Raw genomic sequence first — 23,490 nt, forward strand, 5'->3', positions numbered from 1 at the left:
CTAGAATTAAAGGTAATTTCCCTCTCCTTGTTCTCTGACTGCTAGCATGAGATGCTGCAGCATCACAGAAAGAGAAACTTTAAAAACACAGATGATAAACACTACTTCTTTGTTGATAGTTTATTATGTTCATTTCTGATGAGAATTCAAATTACTCAGGGACTAAATTCTCTCCACATAAAATCCTGTCATGTTCTATTGTGCTCTCTAGGAAAAGGCTGTTGTGGTGGACAGTCTTTCTGTTCTCCAAGACAGTAAGTAAGCTGAGCATAGGGATCCTAGAGTTTTTCATCACTGTATTTCCCACAGTATCTGGGACACAATGGATACCTGCCATCAATACCTGTGAATAAGCCTCTGACTCAGGTGTTGGAGACGCTGATATGTACATAATGCCATAGGCATTAAAAAACATCTATTTAAGACACTTCTCCAAAGAAGAAATACAGATTACCAATAGGCAAATGAAAAGATGCTCAACATTTCTAATCGTTAGAGAAATGCAAATCAAAACTACAATGAGGTACCACCTCACACCAGTCAGAATGGCCATCATTAAAAAGTTTACAAACAATAAATGCTGGGACTTCCCTGGTGGTGCGGTGGTTAAGAATCCGCCTGCCAATGCAGGGGACACGGGTTCGAGCCCTGGTCCGGGAAGATCCCACATGCTGTGGAGCAACTAAGCCCGTGTGCCACAACTACTGAGCCCACATGCTGCAACTACTAAAGCCCACGTGCCTGGATCCCGTGCTCCAGAATGAGAAGCCACTGCAATGAGAAGCCCGCGCACCTCAACGAAGAGTAGCCCCCACTCGCTGCAAGTAGAAAAAGCCCACGCAGCAATGAAAATCAAATGCAGCCAAAAAATAAATAAGTAAACAAATTTATTAAAAAAACAAACAAACAAGTAATAAATGCTGGAGAGGGTGTGGAGAAAAGGGAACCCTCCTACACTGTTGGTGGGAATGTAAGTTGGTGCAGCCACTATGAAAAACAGCACGTAGATTCCTCAAAAAACTAAAAACAGAACTACCATACGATCCAGCAATCCCACTCCCGGGCGTATATCCAGAAAAAACTATAATCCAACAAGACACACGCACCCCCACGTTCACAGCAGCAGAGACATGGAAACAACCTAAACGTCCATCGACAGATGAAGGGACAAAGAAGATGTGGCACATATATACACAATGGAATACTACTCAGCCATAAAAAACAATGAAATAATGCCATTTGCAGCAACATGAATGGAACTAGAGATTATCATACTAAGTGAAGTCAGAAAGACAAATACCATATGATATCACTTATATGTGCAATCTAAAATATGACACAAAATGAACAAACCTATGAAACAGAAACAGACTCACAGACACAGAGAACAGACCTGTGGTTGCCAAGAGGGTGGGGTGGGAGAGGAATGGAGTGGGAAGTTTGGGTTAGCAGATGCAAACTATTATATACAGAATGGATAAACAACAAGGTCCTACTGTACAGTACAGGGAACTATATTTAATATCCTGTGATAAACCATAATGGAAAAGAATATAAAAAGAATGTATATATGTGTATAACTGAATCACTTTGCAGTATAGTAGAAATTAACACAACACTGTAAATCAACGATACTTCAGTAAAAAAAATCTCTGCTAAGAAAAAAACCCTTTATTTATTTATTTATTGGAAGTATAGTTGATTTACAATATTGTGTTAGTTTCAGGTGTACAGCAAAGTGATCTGGATATACATACATATATATGTATACACATACACACACACTTTTTCAGGTTCTTTTCCATTATAGGTTATTACAAGATACTGAATGTGGTTTCCCGTGCTATACGATAAATCCTTTTTGTTTATCTGTTTTATATACAGTAGTATGTATCTGTTAATCCAATACTCCTAATTTATCCCTCCCCCACTTTTCCCCTTTGGTAACAGTAATCTTGTTTTCTGTTTGTGAGTCTAAAAACCACCTATTTAGAAGTGGTCTAATTTTAGAGGTAGTTTTTTTTTTAAATTTTTATTGGAGTATAGTTGATTTACAATGTTGTGTTAGTTTCTGCTGTACAGCAAAGTGAATCAGTTATACATATACATCTATCCACTCTTTTTTTAGATTCTTTTCCCATATAGGTCACTACAGAAAACTGAGCAGAGTTCCCTTTGCTATATCGTATTGATAGGTCCCTATTGGTTATCTATTTTATATATAGTAGTGTGTATATGTCAATCCCAATCCCCCTTGGAGGCAGCTCTTGCCCTGATGTCTTTCTTCCACATTCAAACCAGTGAGAGCTCAAGCGAGGAGGCACTAAAGCCCATTCATTAAACAACTGCACCACACTTAGTTATGACTTAATTTCCCTCCTTTTATTTCCAAGGTTTTCACTAACACCAAGCAGAGTAGTTAAAGCTCAAGAATTGGTTCTCTTTGGGGAGCTAAAAAGTATATCTCAAGGTTGTTATATGCAAGACTGCTGAAGGAGAGGGCCTCAGTATGCTTTTTAATCACCTTTTGGAGGTTCAGGCAGTTCTGGCTGTCACCTTGGTTCCCACAATGAAGGGCTCTTGCAGCTCAGACTGGGTTGCCAGGCAACATCACCAGCTGGAGTTTGGCTAATGCCTTTTGACAGGACTGTCTTAAATACAAAGGAGGGGGGGGGGTGGCTTCCCTGGTGGCGCAGTGGTTAAGAATCTGCCTGCCAATGCAGGGGACATGGGTTCGAGCCCTGGTCCGGGAAGATCCCACGTGCCCCAGAGCAACTAAGTCTGTGCACCACGACTACTGAGCCTGCGCTCTAGAGCCCGCGAGCCACAGCTACTGAGCCTGCGTGCCACAACTACTGAGCCCACACGCCACAACTACTGAAGCCCATGTGCCTAGCAGGAGCTTTTGTTGAAGATCTACCTTGTTGCATAGGCACATGTTCTAGACAATATACACAGCAAGGCCCAGATGCCTACAGATGTCTCGTGATTTTACCACCTAAGTAAGAGATAATAGGCTAAGAAATGGAAGCACACAGACACACATACACACTCACCCCTTCCAGAATTAGAAAATGTGGCAAACAGCCAGGTAGAATAAGCAAGTTGAATGGATGTAACTTTACTGTGTTTGGAAGCATTCCAGTTAGGAACCTGGCTCTGCTCCTACTAAATGGCTGTTATCGTGATTTCTATCAGAAGACTGAATGGAGGGAGGAGGGTTCTATAACATAAGTATGTGTGAGTCAATTTTCATAAACCTTCGCTATCAGGTTTGAGTTAGAGGGTATGTAGATGGCAGGATCATCAGACTCTGCTAAATGAACCTATTAAGAATGGCAATGCGAGCCAATGTTAAGGAGGCTTCCTTGTCAGACTGGGATAGACTTCTTTACAAGATGTCAGTTTTTTGTAGTTGTTGTTGTTTTAAATATACCTGAAGTCCTGGGAAACATGATGGAATCTTACAGTTGTGAGACTTTGAGAATGACAATGCAATGTTAAGACACTGAGATTTGCCCTAAAGGACAGAGTTTTAAAAGATGGTCAAATATGGTTACAAGTGCATCAAGGTGTGATTTCTTTTTTTTTTTCTTTTTATTTTTTATTTATTTATTTTTTTTAACATCTTTATTGGGGTATAATTACTTTACAATGGTGTGTTAGTTTCTGCTTTATAACGAAGTGAATCAGTTATACATATACATATGTTCCCATATCTCTTCCCTCTTGCGTCTCCCTCCCTCCCAAGGTGTGATTTCTTTTGGTTCATTTGTCTCCTACCTCAAATCTGGCTTTGGGCCTGAGGCCTGAAGTCTGAGAAGGTGTGAATGTGGTCTTCCCTCCTTCATTTTCCTACTTCAGCTAAGGTCACATCTCTTCCAGCAGCCATAAGAGTGAAGATACTCAGTGAGTGGGAAGGGGGAATCTGTACAGGGGTCCCAGCTGTGGTACATACTCATCAGCAAGTTCAAAACCATTATGCTTGCTGAAAAGGATACTTTCTACCATTTGAACAACCAAACTATATTTAAGTGCTGGCTGGCAAAGCATTTGCATTTATGAAATGTTCCGAGGGATGGGGAGAACCACGACAAAACAAAGAAACAGAATTCATCCTCACCTAGTCCCTGTGGCAGAAGAAATATTTGTCCCTTACTAGAGAGCCCAACTAGTGAATATAGATACAACATGTCTCTGAGCTCTTCACAGTATAATAAACACTTAATTTAAAAAACAGGTTTCTAGATTGCTTGCCAGAAAGATTCCTTTCTGGATATGGGTGGAGATGCAACTACTTCTTGTATACTTAAGATAGTGGTCCCAGACATGTACTAAGCCCAAATACAGCTATAATATAAGCTGTAAAACAGATTCATACAGACCGCTTGACGCCAGTAGAGATGACCAGTGCTAGGAAGCAGGGAGACCCAAACATTGGTGCCTTTCTGATCTAATATTTTCTAGTATTTACACAACTAGTGGCACCATAAGCACCCCATCATATACACCTTTCTATTAAGAACTGATAAATGATTAAGGCTTAGGAAGAGGGTTTCTTTTCTTCTTTCATCTCTAGAAGACATGGAAGAGCAAAAGTAAAAGCTCAACGCTAGGTGGTCAGCCCTTTAAGCCTGCGACTTCCTGTTGCCCTCAGTGTTAGCTCCATCTGTCAAATGTCTACTCTGGCACAAAAAAGCTATTTAAAGGGTTGGTGCTATTGTGATTAGGACAGATCAGCTGGGGAGGATGGTATTTTTAGCTCTCAGCTAGACCCAGGGTGTTGAATCAGAAGGCACTAAACCCAAAAATGTTCATGTTAATAGAGCCCTCAGACTGGAAGGAAATGTAAAGGCCAGGGTACTCCAGACCTTGGGGTGGCGGCAGAGGAAAAGCTAGAAAGGATTAGTTGCAGGAAGTGGTCTTGTAAGCGATTAGCAATGATTCAGTGTGGGAAATGATGGCCTCGGGCTCCTGGAGAAAACGAAGTGGCTGTTTTTCCCTCTGCTCCATGTGCTGCACTGCCACGTGCTGCACTGTGTGTCACTGGAAAACTGATTCGCTGGTATTTGGAGCACCCGAGGCAGGGAGGAACTGGCATGAGGCCATGGCAGAACTGATCAAAACTGAATTTGCTTTGGGAAACTGTTCCAGTTTACATCAGAAGCCAAAGACCCTTTGGGAGCAAGACCAGACACCCCTTCTTTGGGCAAGATCACAAATGTACACCAAGGTTCAATAAGGGTTCAGAACCCCAATCTGGAAGCAGGGGGATCTTTTCTATAACTCTGACAGGCCACAGTAAAGCCCTCAATCATCCAAACTTCCATTTTCTTTTTTGAAAAAGCATGTCCCTTTCACACCAGACCTCTGAAACCAAATCTGCTTTCCAATTACTCTGGCCTTTCTCTGCTCTCTATAGGCCAGAGTTTCCCAGATCGTGCATGTTCAAGGAACACCGGTGTTCCATAAGACGTTAATAATAAGCATTTTGTGACTTTAAATTCCACAGTGAAAAAATTCAGTTAATGTTGAGTTAAACTGGTTTCCCCGATGCAGGAAGCCTCAGCTTCTAGTGTGCTCATGTGCAATGGCAACACCCAAGAGAGGCACATCATACACTGTATTTTCCAACTTTTTTGACCACAGAACCCTTTTCTGAGGGACAAGTGTTCTCAGGAGCATAATAAATGAAATGCCCTGGGACTGACTACACAACGGTGACTATAACTCTCGCCATGAACCACTGCAGTTCTGCACCTGGAGCTTCCTGAAAAACAGCTTACACAATGGAAGACTGCCCGACCTCCCAACTCATCAAATGAGGCTTGTGGTAACTAACCAGTGAGCCTAGCAGAGAGATAACACCGTCACCTACCTAGAATACGGCATAAAAAGCAGCTCAATTTAAGTATGACTTTTTTGTGAAAACTCAGCAAAAATCTGGTTTTGTTTAATAACTACATAACCAGTCAGGCTGAAAAACCCAGACCAAGAATATGTTCAAAAGAAGGCAGATATGTGGTATTCCTGAAGAGAATCGACAAACTAGTAGCGACAGTGGACATTACAGAAAACTATCTCCTCAAACACCTCTCCAAGGGCTCAGGAGAAGTCTATAAGAAAAGACTTGTCTGAACACAGAGGATGAATGCATCATAGAGCACTCCCACTCCCCGCAAAAAAACTTTTTAAAGAACAAGTTGAACTGAGAAGACAGTGAGTTGTTTTTTTTTTTTTTCTTTTTCTTTCTGTACTGCTATACTGCCTCTTTCCCCCACTCAATGCTCCAGCTACAGTGGGAGGGCGGCAGCCAGAAGGAGGAAAGGACGGGTGAATGAAGAAAAGAGGAAAAGAGGCGGCACCCAACAGCACCAAGGCTCACTTTCATTAAAACGCCTTTCATTTCATAAGGCCTTATACTAACCTCAAAGAGAGACTGGAACAAAGGCAAGACCCTGAACAGCTGAAGGCTCCTTCCACTCCTGAGGATGCTTCAGTGAAACAAAGCCCTAGGCACTGTCAGCTGCTATTGTTTCTCCTCCTGGGCTCCCCAGTTTGATGTTCTAGTACAGTAATAAAACTAACTACTAAGGGGGCTGGAGCTTTTTCATGGTGATTAAAGAGGTCAGTATAACCATATGAAAGCTGACACAAGGCAAGAAAGAAAAAGGCTACCAACTAGGCTTTAATCAACTATGATGTAGTCTTATTTAATAGTAAACACAGGATTCCAAATAAGGATCTCGGAAAGAGTCACTACTGAAGGCTGATGTAAAATGACAAACAGTCCTTTTAATTTTTAGGAGAGTGAATATCTTCAAGTGCCACTTCAATTACCTAATGCTTAAAATGTTCAAGTAACATGACTCATACATGTTCAACTACTAGAGAATTGGGTGGGTGGATCCATTCTAGTTCTCTTCTTAAATCTGTTAGTTTGTAAGTAATCTAGTACCTAGATATAAACATCCCAAGTTTTTAAAGAGAAGTTTGCAAAGTAATACATCCCAAGTTTTTAAAGAGAAGTTTGCAAAGTAATACCATATACTCACTAGAAATAAGGTAGGTGTGAAAAGGTAGGTAAAGAAAAGACAACATTTTCAAATATCTAATATAATACACTAAGATGAAAATGAAATTTAGACTCATCACTCACCAGCATTTAAATGACATTCCTTAATCTGAAACTGAAGTTCATTTTCATTGGGAATATCCTTCCATGTTGCAAGGAAGACCTGGCGCTCTGTATGGGGAAGCAGAGGGAAAGGAAGGATGTGCACAATCTGTCAATATTCTGACATCTAAGCCCTTGTACCATTTCTCCTTTGGAGTGCTGGTTCTAGCAATACAGCCAGCAGTAGCCTGGGACTGGAGTCAACTCCTAGCTATGCAGAGGTGCTACACTCCAGGTCAATTAATCCCTCATGAGTAGCACTAAGATACACTGGAAAAAAGTCAACATCTAGGGTTTAGTTTTGCCTCCACTGTTTTCCTATTTGGGTGACTTTGGTAAGTCTTGTGATCTTTCTGATCCTTAATTTCATCATATATTATTACATCTGCCTACCCTACCCAAAGAGCTACTGTAAGAATGAAACCAATGTTAAGTGCCAATACAACTTCATATGTATCAATACAAGCTAGTTTTATTAGATGGTGGTTTCCTAAGTAAGGGAAGAGAGAAATATCAACAACCACATGGGGAATACCAATAAATTTATCACAAATTATTGAATTCTTATCTTGAGACAGTAAGAACTCAGGACAGGGCTAAATGCTGAATTTCCTTGTATTATCTCAAGTCATTATAAAAACGATTTCTGCTTTGGAAACTGAAACTCAAAAAAATTAAGCACCTTGCTACAGTCACATAGCTGGTAAATAGCCAAGCTGAGATTCAAATCCACATCTACTTGTCACCAAGCCACTTACTCTGTATGCTGTGGTGACTGGCTTATTTGGACAATAGGCATTGTGACTTGGAGACCAACAGCAAAGCAAGATCAACTGTGACTCAGGAGAATATATAATTAGCAATTATTAGAGCTTCAGAATAGCCTTCCTCCATTTTTTTAAACCTCAAAATAGCTTGTCCTTCCGGGGCTATGCTCTGCCTGACACATTCAGAGAAAGAGCAAAGGTATATTTGCAGGACAGGAGGACATACTTACCCATTTTGCCATCTTCTACAAAAAGCACGTTGAGTGGGATGAGGCAGCTGAAGTAGAAGACATCAATATTGTTTTTCACAGCCACCTGCCAGTAAAGTAGCAAGGGAAAATTAGGACATCATAAGAAGCCAGGTAGGAGGGAAAGAACAGTTATGTGTCTAGAAATAAATCACCCAATTTCCTTCCTATTTATTTATTTTTAAATATTTATTTATTTATTTGGTTGCGCTGGGTCTTAGTTAGTTGCGGCACATGGGATCTAGTTCCCTGACCAGGGATCAAAGCTGGGCCCCCTGCATTGGGAGCACGGAGCCTTAACCACTGTACGGCCAGGGAAGTCCCTCATTCCTCTTTTAGACAGGTTAGGAAACCCCAAATCAAGACATACCAGCCCATACACTGCAAAGCATGTCCTTATTCACTCCACTGTCAAGAGCACCGTGGACAGCCTGCAACTCTGCCTTGCTCCAGGAGGGGCCCCAGGAGGAATGAATTCAAGGCACAATTCTATACCTGCGATATCCAGTCAGTTGTTTTAATAGTAGTTTCTGCTACCACTTACTAAGTACCTATTAATGAGAATATTTCTAATCCTCATTATAACTATCCCAAACAAAGTACTGTTACTACCCTCTCATTTTACAGATGAGGAACTGAGGTTCAGAAAGATTAAGTAACATCCAGTACACAGAAGAACCAGGATTCAAATGCAAAATTGGCTCTAAACCTTGTTTTTTTTCTCTCCACAATAACTGGTGGCATACTGCCCCTTATCTTTTTTCAGGTATCAGTTTTAAAGCTCTTTCTTTTATAAAATCTTACTTTCCTAAGTCACATGGCTGGAAAAGCTTGCTGGGTCAAACACTCGTAAATCTGATGACTCTCGGAAGGAAAAGCCTTTGAACAAATGAAGAAATGAGTTTTCTTCTCACAATACAAACTTCTGGATTTGGGCAGGCTGTGATTCTACCATGGCCCATTCAATCCAGGGCACGCTGTTCATATTTTTTAAAAAGCTATAATAAGTACCTGTGTTCAGGGGCAACACTGATTGGTGTCTCTATTCAGAAACAGGCAGACTCCACCGTGGCAGATTATAAGAGCCATATACTGTAAGAGGGGACAGTAGGAGAAGAACTGCTCGAAACTACCACTTCCCACTGGTTCCTGTCACTGGTGACTTTCCTATCTATGCTCTTGGCACTGCAGAAAACCATTTCTCTGGGTGAGTTTTATAATCAGTAACCAAGCCTATTTCTCTCTAAGAAAATAAAGGTAAAAAGTGCTTATCTAGCACCACTATTCTCTCCCCGCCCCTTCTTGGGGCAAATGCCTATAACTTCAACAGCATATTGAGATTGAAATATCCTCTTTCCGAAGTACTTCCAGTTCTTTTACATTTGTTATCAACTCATCTCCCCCACCTTTTTTTCTTTTGTCTGTGTGGCGAGGGGGGGGGGCGGCTACTCTTCGTTGTGGTGGGTGGGCTTCTCATTGCGTTGGCTTCTCTTTGTTGTGGAGCGTGGGCTCTAGAGCGCAGGCTCAGTAGTTGTGGTGCACGGGCTTAGATGCTCCGTGGCATGTGGGATCTTCCCAGACCAGGGCTCGAACCCGTGTCCCAGGCACTGGCAGGCGGATTCTTAACCACTAAGCCACCAGGGAAGTCCCTTCCCCACCTTAAGTAGTACCTTTATTTCATCCTCCATAGTCTGGTCTGGGTATGTCTACTTGGTATCCTTCTGCCCTCTTTCCTATAAGAATTCATCGAATTACTTTCCTTGTAACTGTACATTTAACCTTTCAATGACCCACACCCAGGAGTTTCTGACCTGTATCGCATAACCAGACGCCCAAAATGCTGAGACAGCAGGAGTCTCAAAAAGCTTGAGTCTGGTGAATACAAGCAGAGTAACTAACCTCAGGAAAGAGGGACCTTAGACATTCTTTAAGATGTACTAGAGCACCACTTCAAAAGATCTATACCAGCTGTGGGCTTCTGGGGAGGAGGTATTTTCTAATTCATCTGGTACTCAGCAATGAGAGAACGGGAACTCTTATTTCAAATAAGGGCACCAAGAAGACCTTGAGGGAGTGCCAGGCTCTGTAAAGGTCATTTAGAAGTGAAAACTGGAAGTGGTTCAAGTGGGCTAGCATGGGTCATATGTCCTCCAAGAGGTAATATTAGCGGTTCTCAACCAAAGACTTATATTAGAATCATCTGGAGAGATTTCTCAAAACAGAATCCGGGACTCCATCCTGTATTAAAAAAACAGCAATCCCTAAATCTGGGACCTGGAACATGTATTTTGGAAAAAGTTCCTAGGAAGATCAACCAGACAAGTAATTAATTTACAACAATGTTACCTAAGAAGTCTGTGTGGGCTTATAAATAGATTGTTCATCTGAGGGAATCCTTATTCCAACTGAAGCCCTTTAACAATGGAAAAGACATGAAAATCTCTTCTAGGTCAGCAGTGCTAAAACCATTCTGCCCCAAGGACCCTTTTGACAAACAGATGAAAGTCAGGGACCTTCTTTCTGAAAACCGTACATGCAATGTTTCCACAAAAACTTCAGGGGTTTCAGGACACCCTGAAGACTATCCCTGGACTTCTGCTCTAGAATAATTCTCTGAGAAGCTGGGACACCCAAATCAGAGGCAGCAGACACAGTGGTTCTGAACACGGACTTGGGAACCAGACCAGACCACCTGATTTCAAATGCTGACTCTGTTACTTACTAGCTGTGTGACTTTAGGCAGTAGTACTCAGCTCAGTCTCCGGTCTGAAGGATGGAGATAACAAACAGGACCAAATGCATGGGGTTGTTATGAGGCTAACGAGTAAACGTTTGCAAAGCACTTATAATGGTGCCTGACTTACAATTAAGTACTATTAACAAATGTTTCTCAAAGAAAAGTTCCCTCTTCTTTCACCATTTTCTGCTTTACCTTTTTACTCAGAATTTTTCATAATTAAGGATAACCACATTAGGCTTATGTGACATCTTACACATGCTCAAATGTAGTATTACAACTATGCTAACAAGAGCTCAGTGAGGAAGCGTTTCATCTCTTTTACATTAGATTTTCAAAATCTGCATCTTGCAGCTCTCAAACTTTTACTCTTGGTTATTTTTTTAGGACCACATTTATTTCAAATGTATATGGTTCCCTTGGATCTGGGCCCTGCCTACCTCTCCAGCCTATTTCCTTAACTTCAAGCACATCAGAATTACTTCTTGCTCCCCAAACACTGAAACTGACACGCTGTTTCTTGTCAGATGTTGTTCTTTCTGCTTAATATGTTCTTCTCCTAAAACTTTATCTGTCTGGAAAATATCTATTTAATCTGAAGATTCAGTTCAAGCTTGACAAGGATTTCTCAGGAAGGCTCTAGTTCCTCTCCATAGCACCCAATCCATGCACCTCTATATAGAATAAATAATTGTTTATCTCTGCCTCACCCACAACACAATGATCTCTCTCTCAGTGCAGGGGCTCTCATCTTCATTCGCATTCTAGTGACTCAATAAGTATTTGCTGCATGAAATTTAAGGGGAAGAAGTTGAGCAAATGAAATGAAAAACTGGTTTCTCAACCTTTTTTTTTTTTTCCTTTTTAACCTGTACATCGTTCATATGCAGAACATAATTTCAGGGACTTCCTTGGTGGCACAGTGGTTAAGAATCCGCCTGCCAACGCAGGGGACACGGGTTCAAGCCCTGGTCCGGGAAGATCCCACATGCCATGGAGCAACTAAGCCCATGCGCCACAACTACTGAGCCTGCGCTCTAGAGCCTGCGAGCCACAACTACTGAAGCCCGTGTGCCACAACTACTGAGCCCATGTGCCACAACTACTGAAGTCCATGTGCCTAGAGCCCGTGCCCTGCAACAAGAAAAGCCACCGGAATAAGCCTGCGCACCGCAACGAAGAGTAGCCCCCACTCGATGCAATTAGAGAAAGCCTGTGCCGCAGCAACAAAGACCCAACGCAGCCATAAATAAATAAATAAATTTATTTTAAAACCCCCATAATTTCACCAGTAACATGGCTCATTAGGCACACAGATACTTCATGAGGCAAGGATGGGGGGATAGAATGATACGTGGGCTCTTCTGGTTTCAAATACACTGGGCTAAAATAATATTTAGATGTTGAGGAAGAATAACATAGGCAGTAGATCACAACCCAAAGAATATTAGATTCTCCAAGGATATGCCAATAGCTCTTCAGGAGTCTCAGCAAAAAAGATTCAAGGAAAACACAGTATGAAGCCAGTCCAATTCCAATCCAGACGGCAGCTCTCTCTCTTTTTAAATTTTTATTTATTTATTTTGGGCTGCGTTGGGTCTTCCTTGCTGCGCGCAGGCTTTCTCCAGTTGTGGCAAGCCGGGGCTACTCTTCGTTGCGGTGCGCAGGCTTCTCACTACGGTGGCTTCTCTTATTGCAGGGCACGGACTCTAGGTGCGCAGGCTTCAGTAGTTGTGGCACGTGGGCTCAGTAGCTGTGGCTCGCAGGCTCTAGAGCACAGGCTCGGTAGTTGTGGTGCACGGGCTTAGCTGCTCCACAGCATGTGGGACCTTCCCAGACCAGGGCTCGAACCCATGTCCCCTGCATTGGCAGGAGGATTCTTAACCTCTGCGCCACCAGCGAAGTTCCCAGAAGGCAGCTCTCTTAAACAGAATTGAGTAAACCTTAGAGTATGATATTGACTGCTTCAGCGGGAGAGAGGGGAGTTCTTTGTTTTCTTATTTTGAAATTCACCATCCCAACAGGTACAGAACAGAAAGACACAATCCAGACAAGGTGGAGAAGTATTTTCCAAGAGCTTTAACATCAACGTCTAGCTTGCCTATGGCAAATCAATTATCACATATATATCCAACTGCCTACTTGGTATCTCTACTTGGATAACTAACAGATATCTGAAAATGAACATGTCTAAAACCAAATTCTTGATCTCCCCATCTCATCCCTAAATGGACCCTCCTGCTGACTTTCCAAACTCAGTATATGAAACCCCGCCAAGCTTTTTATGGTGTCCCTGGTTCTGCACTTGTCTCTCCCCACCCTCCCCACCTAGCTTCCCAGTCTACTGTCAACAAGGCAGAGTGATCTTAAAATGTAGATCAATTCATAAATACTTCCCTGCTCAAACTTCCAATGACTTCCCAAACTTACAACTGCCTATAGTTGGATGTCTCTTACCTCTCTGTCGTCATATGCTATGACTCTCCCGTCAGCCACAGGAGCTGCTGTTGTGCCCTGCACATACCAGGCATACTCCTATCTCATAGTTTTTTGCCTTTGTTGTTTCTTCTGCTTGAAATTCTCTTCCACCAGAAATGTGCAAGGCTCATTCTGGCCTCCTTTAGGTCTTTGCTTTAAATCAAATATTATCTTCTCACGTAGGTCTTCCATGACCAACATATTTATAAAATTATACCACCCAATCTCCAACTCTAGGACTCCCTATCCCAACCTCTGCTTTGTTTTTCTCCATCGCTCTTACCTGACATATTATTTTACTGATTTGTTGGTGCACTGCCTGTCCCTGTGCCACATAATCCACCTCGAGTAAAATATAAGTTTCACAAGGGAAGGGATTTTTGTCTCTTGTTCACTACTGTATTCTCAGTTTCTAAAACAGTGACTGGCACAGAGTAAGGGCTCAATAAGAATAATGACTGTAAAATACACTACTCAAAGTTCCTGACAGCCATTTGGGTTTAGACAAGATATGAACTTGGTCTAAAGTTTCCAAAAGGACAGGACTTCTCAAGTTTTTTCCAGTGTACTTCCCTTAACAGAGGAGGAAAGAATGGACATATATAGTGGTGTGGAGGTAGGGGTAAGGATCAGGATTAGGGGCATAATATGAAGTAGCCCATCATAAGAACAAAATTTCTTTGAAGTTCCATGCTATTCCATAATGAATCCATGTGTTCTAATATGAAAATGTGTTTCTCCATTTTCCTTTAAATAAAACTGATGCTCCAGGCGAACACACCGTGTGTATTCTTCAGCCTCACGTACCTCCTAACATGGTGGTTTTAAAACCGGTGTTTTGGGGGTTTTTTTGGCAGTATGCGGGCCTGTCACTGTTGTGGCCTCACCCGTTGTAGAGCACAGGCTCTGGACGCGCAGGCTCAGCGGCCATGGCTCACGGGCCCAGCTGCTCGGCGGCATGTGGGATCTTCCCAGACCGGGGCACGAACCCGTGTTCCCTGCATCAGCAGGCGGACTCTCAACCACTGCGCCACCAGGGAAGCCCCTAAAACTGGTGTTTCTTAAAATTAATTTAGTGGGATGAAACTGGCATAAAAAATAGAATAGAAAATGTCATAGTGTGTCTCACGAAGAGTCAGTAATGTTTCCTGAAACTTTCAGTTTTATGTATTGTGTGTATACACTATGTAAAATGTATCTCTTACTGTAAATTGCAGTCAAAAAAGTATAACAACCATAATACTCATACACCAAATTAAAAAGGAAGCAGTGAGGAAATGGGCTCAGTGAGCTTAGGAACAGAGTGCACACCTCAGTTTCTGCTTTGAGGATGCCTAAAGCAGATCACAGATGGTACCAAGGAGCTGATTACCTAATCCTCTGTTCCTCTGGTCTGTCACGTGTGACATGCGGACATAACAATATTAACTTGCCTCTCAGGGACATCAATAAGAAGAGCAAATAGAAATGATTATAAGGCACTTGGAAAACACAAAAGCGGGCTATAAATGCTTAATAATAATAATGATTCTTAAGAGTTACTTTCAGTGGCTGCTGGGGAAAGAGCAGCCTGTCAGCTTCAGCCTGTAACCAGCAATTAGTTTCTTTCCACAGTATAGGAAGCCTGCTGCAGGAGCTGCAGCCTCTTTATGGTGGCACAGCTGGAGAGGAGCAGACTGAATTAATATTCTAACCTTGTTTCAGTGTGCTCAAAAGTACTATAAAAAGGTACGAGATGAACTCAGTGTGAACTCCGGCAAATGCGGCCTCTCCCCACAGATCACCACAGGAGGCACTGCCACAAGAAAATTCAAGCCAAGTGGTATACAGCTCACCTTTGACAGTATATCATCTACTCTTCCGTGACGTCACTTGTGACCTTTCCAAGTGTCTGAGAATTTTTTTTTTTCCTCCTCTCCATTTAGCTTTTAGAAAGATTATTTGCAGGCTGGTCCAAGCCAGGACCAGGCAGTGACGCCAACCATCGCCAGTTGTCTGAGGAATGATGATTCAGATGTGTGTTAAGCACCACACCACCTAGTCAACAGAGCCTCGGGGAATGGCTCTGAGTGACAGGTTTATAATGACACTGACTCCAACTGTGTGATATGTCATCTGAGACTCAAGCAGAAGAGGCTCTCTGCTAGCTGCTGGAGTTAAATCTACCTGTAGTTCTGCATTCCTAGTCAATGCCAAAAAGTATCTACCATCTTTAGTTTAAATATGGTCTTCCATTTCAAACCCTACTGACTGATACATTATCTGAGACTTCTCAGAGACGTCCTGACAAATCAGGGCTATCTATAATATTTGACAATGTCTGAATACACTTAAAAATATAGCAGAAATAGTCATGCAACCCACCATAGAAAATGTCAATTTACTTTCCTTCCGATGCTAATTACATTTTAACTTGAACAGCCATCTTTAGTTTACTTCCAGGGCTAAGACTCAAACAAGAAGCCTCTATTTTCTTTTTTAGTTCACCCAATAGATCAGATGGACTGCACGGCAGCTGAGCAGCCCTCAAACACTGCCAATCTGCTGTCATTATAGATAAAAGCCACACTCGTTGATTTTCATTGTTAAGAGCATGTGGAAGGTGGAGCCTCTTACAGGGAAAACTTGACAGGTTCCTCTCTTCCTGATAAAAGCAGTACCTCCATGTCCCTAAGCTAATTTCTCCTTGGGCAACAACATGCACTTCAGCATCTGAAATTTCCATGTTAAAGTGGCTCTCAGAATGGAAAGGAAAGCTCTGAACAGACCCTCAGATAGATGATCTCTTAAACTTAAATCTTCTAGTGGTACACATGATTACTGGGTTTTAGAATGGCAATGAGGGGGCTTTCCCTGCTGGTCCAGTGGGTAAGACTCTGCGCTCCCAATACAGGGGGGCCGGATTTGATCCCTGGTCAGGGAACTAGATCCCACGTGCATGCCACAACTAAGAAGTCCACATGCCACAACTAAGAAGCCCGAGCCTGCATGCCGCAATGAAGATCCTGCATGCCTCAATTAAGACACGGCGCGGCCAAAAGTATATATATAATAATAAATATTAAAAAAAGAAAAGAATGGCAATGAGAACCTAAGAGACAAGCTCTCTTGGTGGGCCCTGTTTTGAAAGGCAAAGAGAAACCAAAAGATACTGAAACTGATATAACTATGACTCCTCCTGGAGTCCCCATTCGGTCATGCAGTTTTGCTTAATCTCAATCTCAGAAGCCTCCCACAGAGTTAACACCATGAATTAGAATGTAGGCAGATTAAATCTCCAGAACAGCAATGAGAAGACTAACATTGTAAAGTGGTATATATACACAGACATTAGTTTAGAAGAGGAAGGAGTATATCAGAATGATAGTCTCCAAGGCTGTACACTGGAAGAACCCTAAAGCACAGGAGGGTTAGAACTACTGGAATCAAATTCTGTAATTCTTCTGCAACTTAAGCTAGACTCTCAAGTATTGCTTTAAAAAGGAATTCCCCCTCTCCGTCAAAGCCATTTGGAAAAGGAGTGGAAAGGTCACAATTTTCATGAAAGACTGCCTCTGTGGACAGAGGCAGCCTTTCATGAAGCTTCTTTTTGAAGCCCACCCATAGCCACCACTAAAGCCATCTGAACTGCAGAGTCAGCCTGAACTCACACCCTTAAAGTCCCAGCACAACCTCCAGTGCCAGCATTGTGACACCTCACCCCAGAGTGAATTTCAGTTTAGGAGTCCCACCCTTTTTACTGCTTACCTCTGAACTTATAAACAATCACACCCATTCCCACCAAAGCAAACTCTTCTGATAGGAAGGGTGGAAAAACCTGGAACTGGGACGTGCTAGACCATTACCTTTTTAAATAAAAAAAATTTTTTTTCCCTTTTAAAGGCAAAAGTTAGACTGTTCTGAGTATTATTTGAAAAAACTGTTTTCTGAAAGCAAAGAACTGAGCGACAAGATACAATGATCATCTACTGGCAGAAGGCAAACCCTTTTGCCCTTCCTTTTAAAGCTTGCCTTCTCATCACTTCATATCCATCAGAATTAGAAAAAAGTCAGGCTTCTTTCTGGTCTCATAGAAAAAGGGGCTTGCTCGGCTCCATTTCCTGTCAGACAGCTAAATGATTCTGGTTTTCCCTGGGGCTCCAAGACACACACAGAGCATCCTTAAGTTTCCAAATTTACTCTGAGAATATGATACAAAATAGTCGGAGGGAATTAGGATAATGGCTTAATAGTTGTGTGGTGACAAGTTGTTTTTATTTTGAAGTGGCACACAGACATAGGTTAGTAACAGAAAAAGTTCCCCAAATGTTAGAATAGTCACATGTTCTATTTTCCTAGTTATCGCCAGCCTTGGAAATAGGGTCCATTAACATGTTGTGATCTTGCCTTTTCAAATATCAATGAACAGAGTAATGGAAGCAGCAGCTTCTGTTTGTTCCGCCCATTTGAGAGAAAATGAATCTGTGACTGTAGGTCCTCAGATTAAACTTGGGATCAGGACCAGACCCACCCAGGTAAAAGGGTATTGAAACAGGGGCAGGGGGTAGACTGCAAAGCCACTAAGAAACAACTGGCAGACAGAGTATTTAGGGATACCCTGTTTGCTAAGATGAGGAGATGCGCTTGCTGAGTTTGGTCAAGAACCAGATGCACCTGATATTTGTAAACACTTTCTTAAATGAAAGCAAAAAGGGTCATTCAACAACAAATATTTATTAAGCACCTACTGTGTGCCAGGTATTGTTCCAGGCACTAGGAGATAAATCAGTGCAGAAAAAAAACGAAGACAAAAACTGTTGCCCTTTTGGAGTTTGCAGTCCAGTGACGGTGGGGGGGTGGGGGGGTGGGGGGGGGTGGGCAGGAGAGTAAGAACAATAAACAGTATTTAAAATGGGTATGTGCTCTGGGGGAGAGTAAGGGTAAAGGGGATCAAGAATACTGGGAGTAGAGTGAGGTGGCCTTATCAAAAAGGTCCTACTTTAGCAAAACCCTGAAGGAGGCAATGAGTCATGCAGATATGGCAATTGGGAGAAAGAACATTCCAGACATGGGAAACAGCCAATTGAAAGGCCCTGAGGGGGCAGCATACCTGTTTGAGGATCCATGAGGAAGCCAGTGTGGCTACAGTGGAGTGAGGGGAGGAGAAGGAGATAAAGTCAATGAGGTAAGGGGGAGGCGGAAGGCATGGCTAGATCACACAGGGACTTGTAGACCATTGTTAGGACTTGGGCTTTTCCGCTTAGAAAAAATATCAATGCAAGTTGTTCCACACTGGCGATGTAAACCCATGTATAACAGGGCAGTGGTACAGCAAGAATTAAGCAACTGCCACAACTCTGATAGGACCATACCTAGGTAGAGAGGGTCACTGGCAGCTGTGTGCCTCAAAAGGAACACAGGGTCAAGGGAAAATAATGCTAAGATATACTGCATCCATTCCTGCTCCAGGCAGCTTCCTCCAAGTTTTACATGTTAGGCAAAATAAATCAGAAACTTACAGCAAAAAGCGTACTTGATCTCTTTCTGTCAATACAGAACCCACCTGCCGTGCTATACTGACCAATCTGGTTACTACCCGTAAGTAACCAAATGCTAACCAAATTAATCACAAGCCCCTAATGCTCTCCTCCAGCAGCCTACAACAGAATTACTCTATGCAGTTTCAGCTGCCAGAAAGAGCCAGCAATATTTTCACAGGCCTTTCAGCCTGACAGACAGATAAGTTCCCCAAACCCAAGGTCTTACCTTAAACAGGTTCCGCCCGACCTACATAGGCTCTCACCCTAAAGGCACGATCTTTCTTTTTCCCTTTAATGACAGATTTGTGCACCTTGCTAGGACTGGGTGACGTGCCCCTGGTTGCAGCTGTTGCACCATAGAATACTATGAATACACAGAATACGAGTACACAGAATACATCAACAGCACGAACTATTTGCTATGCAGGGCTTACTGTTAAACTTTAAAATACATTTCGTACATACAGTACTGAATCACAAAATGGTGAAGGCAGGACTAATAAACTATCAGTTAAAGTTATCAGCTATTCCACACCCCAGTCTGGTATATCATGGGACTGAAGACCCAGTAAAAACTCAACAGAAGAACAGACTTCAGTAATGAGAATGAATGAATATTATTCATTTTTAAAATCCTGAGGTGAAATTGATCTAGAATCTAATCTAGGTTCTAGGTGGTAAACACACAGATTAGTTCATAGGAAGTTAGAAATCAAGAGGGTTCACAGGTGTGCCTATGTACTGCCCACTATATTATTTAACCTCAACATGGACAAAAAGGCAGGCAAAGGTGGCTGTCAAGATGACTGGGTACATGTGTAGCCCACTGTGCACAGATGCTATCTCTGGGCAGTTTTACTGGGGAATCAGGTCATATACAGAAGGGGCAGAAACTATTGTCAGAAGCACAGCATGAGCTATGGAATTGAGAAGTTTGGTGCTTTCATAGTTGGAGTATCTGCCTTCCATCTCCTTCAGTGGCTCCTGGAAAGGATTGTTGCCACTAAGCTAAGGACCACCATTCATTCACACACTTTTCAAAAATAATTAAATAATGTTTTCCTTTGTCTCCAAACTGTAACTGAGTCTAAGTACATTTACCAGTGTCTCCACTTCTTTCTTTCTTTTTTTAAAGAATATCATTTATTTATTTAGGCTGCATTGGGTCTTCGTTGCTGCACATGGGCTTTCTCTAGTTGCGGTGAGCGGGGGCTACTCTTCGTTGCAGCGTGCAGGCCTATTGCGGTGGCTTCTCTTGTTGTGGAGCACGTGCTCTAGGCACGCAGGCTTCAGCAGCTGTGGTTCACGGACTCTAGAGCACAGGCTCAGTTGCTGTGGCTCACAGGCTTAGTTGCTCCGCGGCATGTGGGATCTTCCCGGACCAGGGCTTGAACCCACGTCCCCTGCACTGGCAGGCGGATTCTTAACCACTGTACCACCAGGGAAGCCCAGTGTCTCCACCTCTAACCGTTTTTTTTTTTTTTTTAATTAGAACAATAAAACTGATATCTATTTGCAGAACACACAAACATATGTCCTTCCATAAATTTAGGCCTTCCTGAAGTGGAATAAAAGGGAAAATGAATTCAGACTGAGTATATTTTCATTATAGGCCCACCTGACTGATTTTCAGGCCCTATGAACCTTGATTCAGAGAGAAACTTGTTCTATAAAACCTCAAACTGTAGAATTAGGATCTACAGATAGAATTTAAAGACACATAAATTTTAGTTCAATATAAATAACTTCCTAAGAGAGTTTTAGGAAGATGGAATGGGCCATTTTAGGGTAGTAAATCACTAGTAGTATTCATGTAGATGCTGAGGCTCCAATCACAGCTAATACAAGGCAAATTCCATCAGAAATAGGGTTTGAAACAGACAATATTAAAGGTCATCCTTACAACCAGGAGATTTTACATTCTTTCTGTCTGCACACTCATACAGCTCAAAGCTTTTCTCAAGTTTTATTTTCAACATGTATGAACCTCAATACCATGAAACCTATGTATAACCTCTATATTAAAAAATTGTGAATAAAAGAAATTCTTTTCCTATCTCACTGAACATGACACCATAGCAAAATAGCAGTATAAAGAGAACAACATGAATGAGGGCAAGATATGGCTCTCAAGTGGGCTTCAATCCAGCTTAGGAAAATCCCAGGGTGTTTCCTTTAATTCCAACCTATAATACACCCTAAGGCTTTGCGTAAAAATTATTAGCCATAATGAGAACATAAGTACTAGAAACAAGTACCGACTTTTTATTCAGAATTTAAAGTCCCCTACTGCAAAAAAGATCACATGATTCAATCTATTTTCTAATCATTTATCAAACCAGAAATACAAAACTAATTCCATTTTTCATCATCAACTCCTGACTTACTATCATGATATAAAGATGGCTGAGATTTTAATAGACGAAAATGCACAAATCACTTCTATTACCCTGTAGAACTACTTTGTGAAATTTATTACCATTTGCTCAAGATTCTCAGCATGGACTTCTGTTACTTGAGTAACCTTAGCTCACAGGCTCTTTTCAATGAGAGATTAGCTTCCAAGCTTGGGTGTCCTACGAACTGAATTCTGGGTTTCAGGAACAACTGTCTCCTACCACTGAGGGCAGATTATTTTTGGCCACGCCACACGTGGGATCTTAGTTCCCTGACCAGGGGGTGCGGGATCAAACCCGCACCCCCTGCAGTGATAGCACAGAGTCTTAACCACTGGACTGCCAGGGAAGTCCCTTAGAATACAGAATTCTTATCTACTGCTTATGTGTGGTTATTCAAGCAGGGCCGTCGCTATTAACAAACATATTCCTGGGACTTCCCTGCTGGCGCAGTGAAAAACAATCCGCCTGCCAATGCAGGGGACACAGGTTCAATCCCTGGTCCAGGAAGATGCCACATGCTGAGGAGCAACTAAGCCCGTGTGCCACAACTACTGAGCCTGTGCTCTAGAGCCTGCAGGCCACAACTATTGAGTCTGCTGCTACAACTACTGAAGCCTGTGCGCCTAGAGCCCATGCTCCACAACAAAGAGAAGCCACCGCAAGGAGAAATCTGTGCATTACAACGAAGAGTAGCCCCCGCTCGCCACAACTAGAGAAAGCCCACGTGCAGCAACGAAGACCCAACGCAGCCTAAATAAATAAATAAATAAAAATTAAAAAACAAACATATCCTAAAAGAGAGTCCCAGAAGCCAGTAGTTGAGTTCCGGTTATAGAAAGACAAAAGATACTGTCTAGCAGAATCCTGATTATCCAGACAAAAAGGATAAAGAGGGTTCTTACTAAGGCGAACCTAGTGAAAAAGGAACATCTAGTATATAAGATACCCTATTTCTCAGATGAGATTAAAAGAAACATTTATAGTCCTGATGTGACATGAAAAATATATCAAATTTGAAGCAGCAATCAGAAAAAAACAATTTTTCCTTTGGTGGTAAAATATTTTCATCTTTCATAACCAAGATCTTTCATAACCATTACCTACATACTGCTAATGGAATATTTCAGATTCTGTCCTGTCTACAGGGGTTATTTTCAGCACTGGATCTATCTGTGACCTGGGAATCTCTTATAGTTCTCCTGAGATCCACCACCTCAAGGACTCAACGTCTATTCAAGCAGCATGTGGTTCCATAAAAGCAATCAGAGTGCACTGTCCTCAACTGTGGATCCCGGAAGAGCAAAGGAGGCTTTAATACTGAGGTTGTTTGGCTTGCACAACAGTCAAGAAAAGTCAGTGAATGCCAAGCTGGTTTGCTTCCTTTGATGGAAGCTGCTGAAAAGGTCTTCCGTTTGGAAGCATTTACCAGTTTTGCTGGTACAATAGCTACAGCTGTGGGCTTTCTGAGTGTGAACAGACATATGGAAGACATGAAATATTAGGGACAGGCACCATCTGCAACTGATTGTCTCACAGGCTGGGACTGCAATATAGGAGTAGCAAGGGACACACTTTTCTCAGGGCCATACACTGGCAAAAAAAAAAAAAAAAAAATTGGGGGGACTTCCCTGATGGTCCAGTGGTTAAGAATCCGCCTTCCAAAGCAGGGGATGCGGGTTTGATCCCTGGTCAGGGAACTAAGATCCCACATGCTGTGGGGCAACTAAGCCCGCACTCTAGCGCCCGGGTGCCGCAACTAAGACCTGATGCAGCCAAAGAAAACAAACAAAAAAACCCTTTTGGCTGACAAAGATCTTAAAGATATGAATAAATGGGATTGTAAGACTGTGTTCTTTGCCGCTAGCATCCTCAGCACTTCCTGCCCTAATCATTCAAAGGTTAAATGAACACAGTTGATGAATACTGCCTTGTTTTAGAAGAGACATCTAAAGAAAAAACCAAGACATTATGGCTTTTCCCTAATTAATATCCATCCTCTTATTAAACAACACTTATGTGGGGTATCAAGGGCATACAAAGATAGATAATAAAAATCATATACACTAAAGGACCAATTCTTCATCCATAGGTTAACCTCTAACCATAAAGTAGTATAGAAGGAAAGAAGAATTTTTATGAAGGGGCCATCAGGCTTTCAGGTAAAG

At 42.1% G+C, this 23,490-nt stretch overlaps 1 protein-coding gene across 1 annotated transcript in view; it reads right to left on the reverse strand.

Annotated features, from left to right (window-relative positions):
- AP2B1 (adaptor related protein complex 2 subunit beta 1) overlaps positions 1–23,490 on the reverse strand; it is a 41,619-nt gene that overhangs the window by 6,218 nt on the left and 11,911 nt on the right. Inside the window, exons 3-4 of the mRNA XM_027087425.1 lie at positions 8,175–8,259; positions 7,160–7,246 (exon numbers count right to left, since the gene is read on the reverse strand). Coding sequence (XP_026943226.1) covers positions 7,160–7,246; positions 8,175–8,259 — 172 coding nt within the window. The remainder of the gene's footprint in view (positions 1–7,159; positions 7,247–8,174; positions 8,260–23,490) is intronic.

Source organism: Aethalodelphis obliquidens, unplaced genomic scaffold (genome assembly GCF_003676395.1).
Source record: "Aethalodelphis obliquidens isolate GAN/ISIS:26980383/991018 unplaced genomic scaffold, ASM367639v1 scaffold58, whole genome shotgun sequence".
Taxonomy (NCBI): Eukaryota; Metazoa; Chordata; class Mammalia; order Artiodactyla; family Delphinidae; genus Aethalodelphis; species Aethalodelphis obliquidens.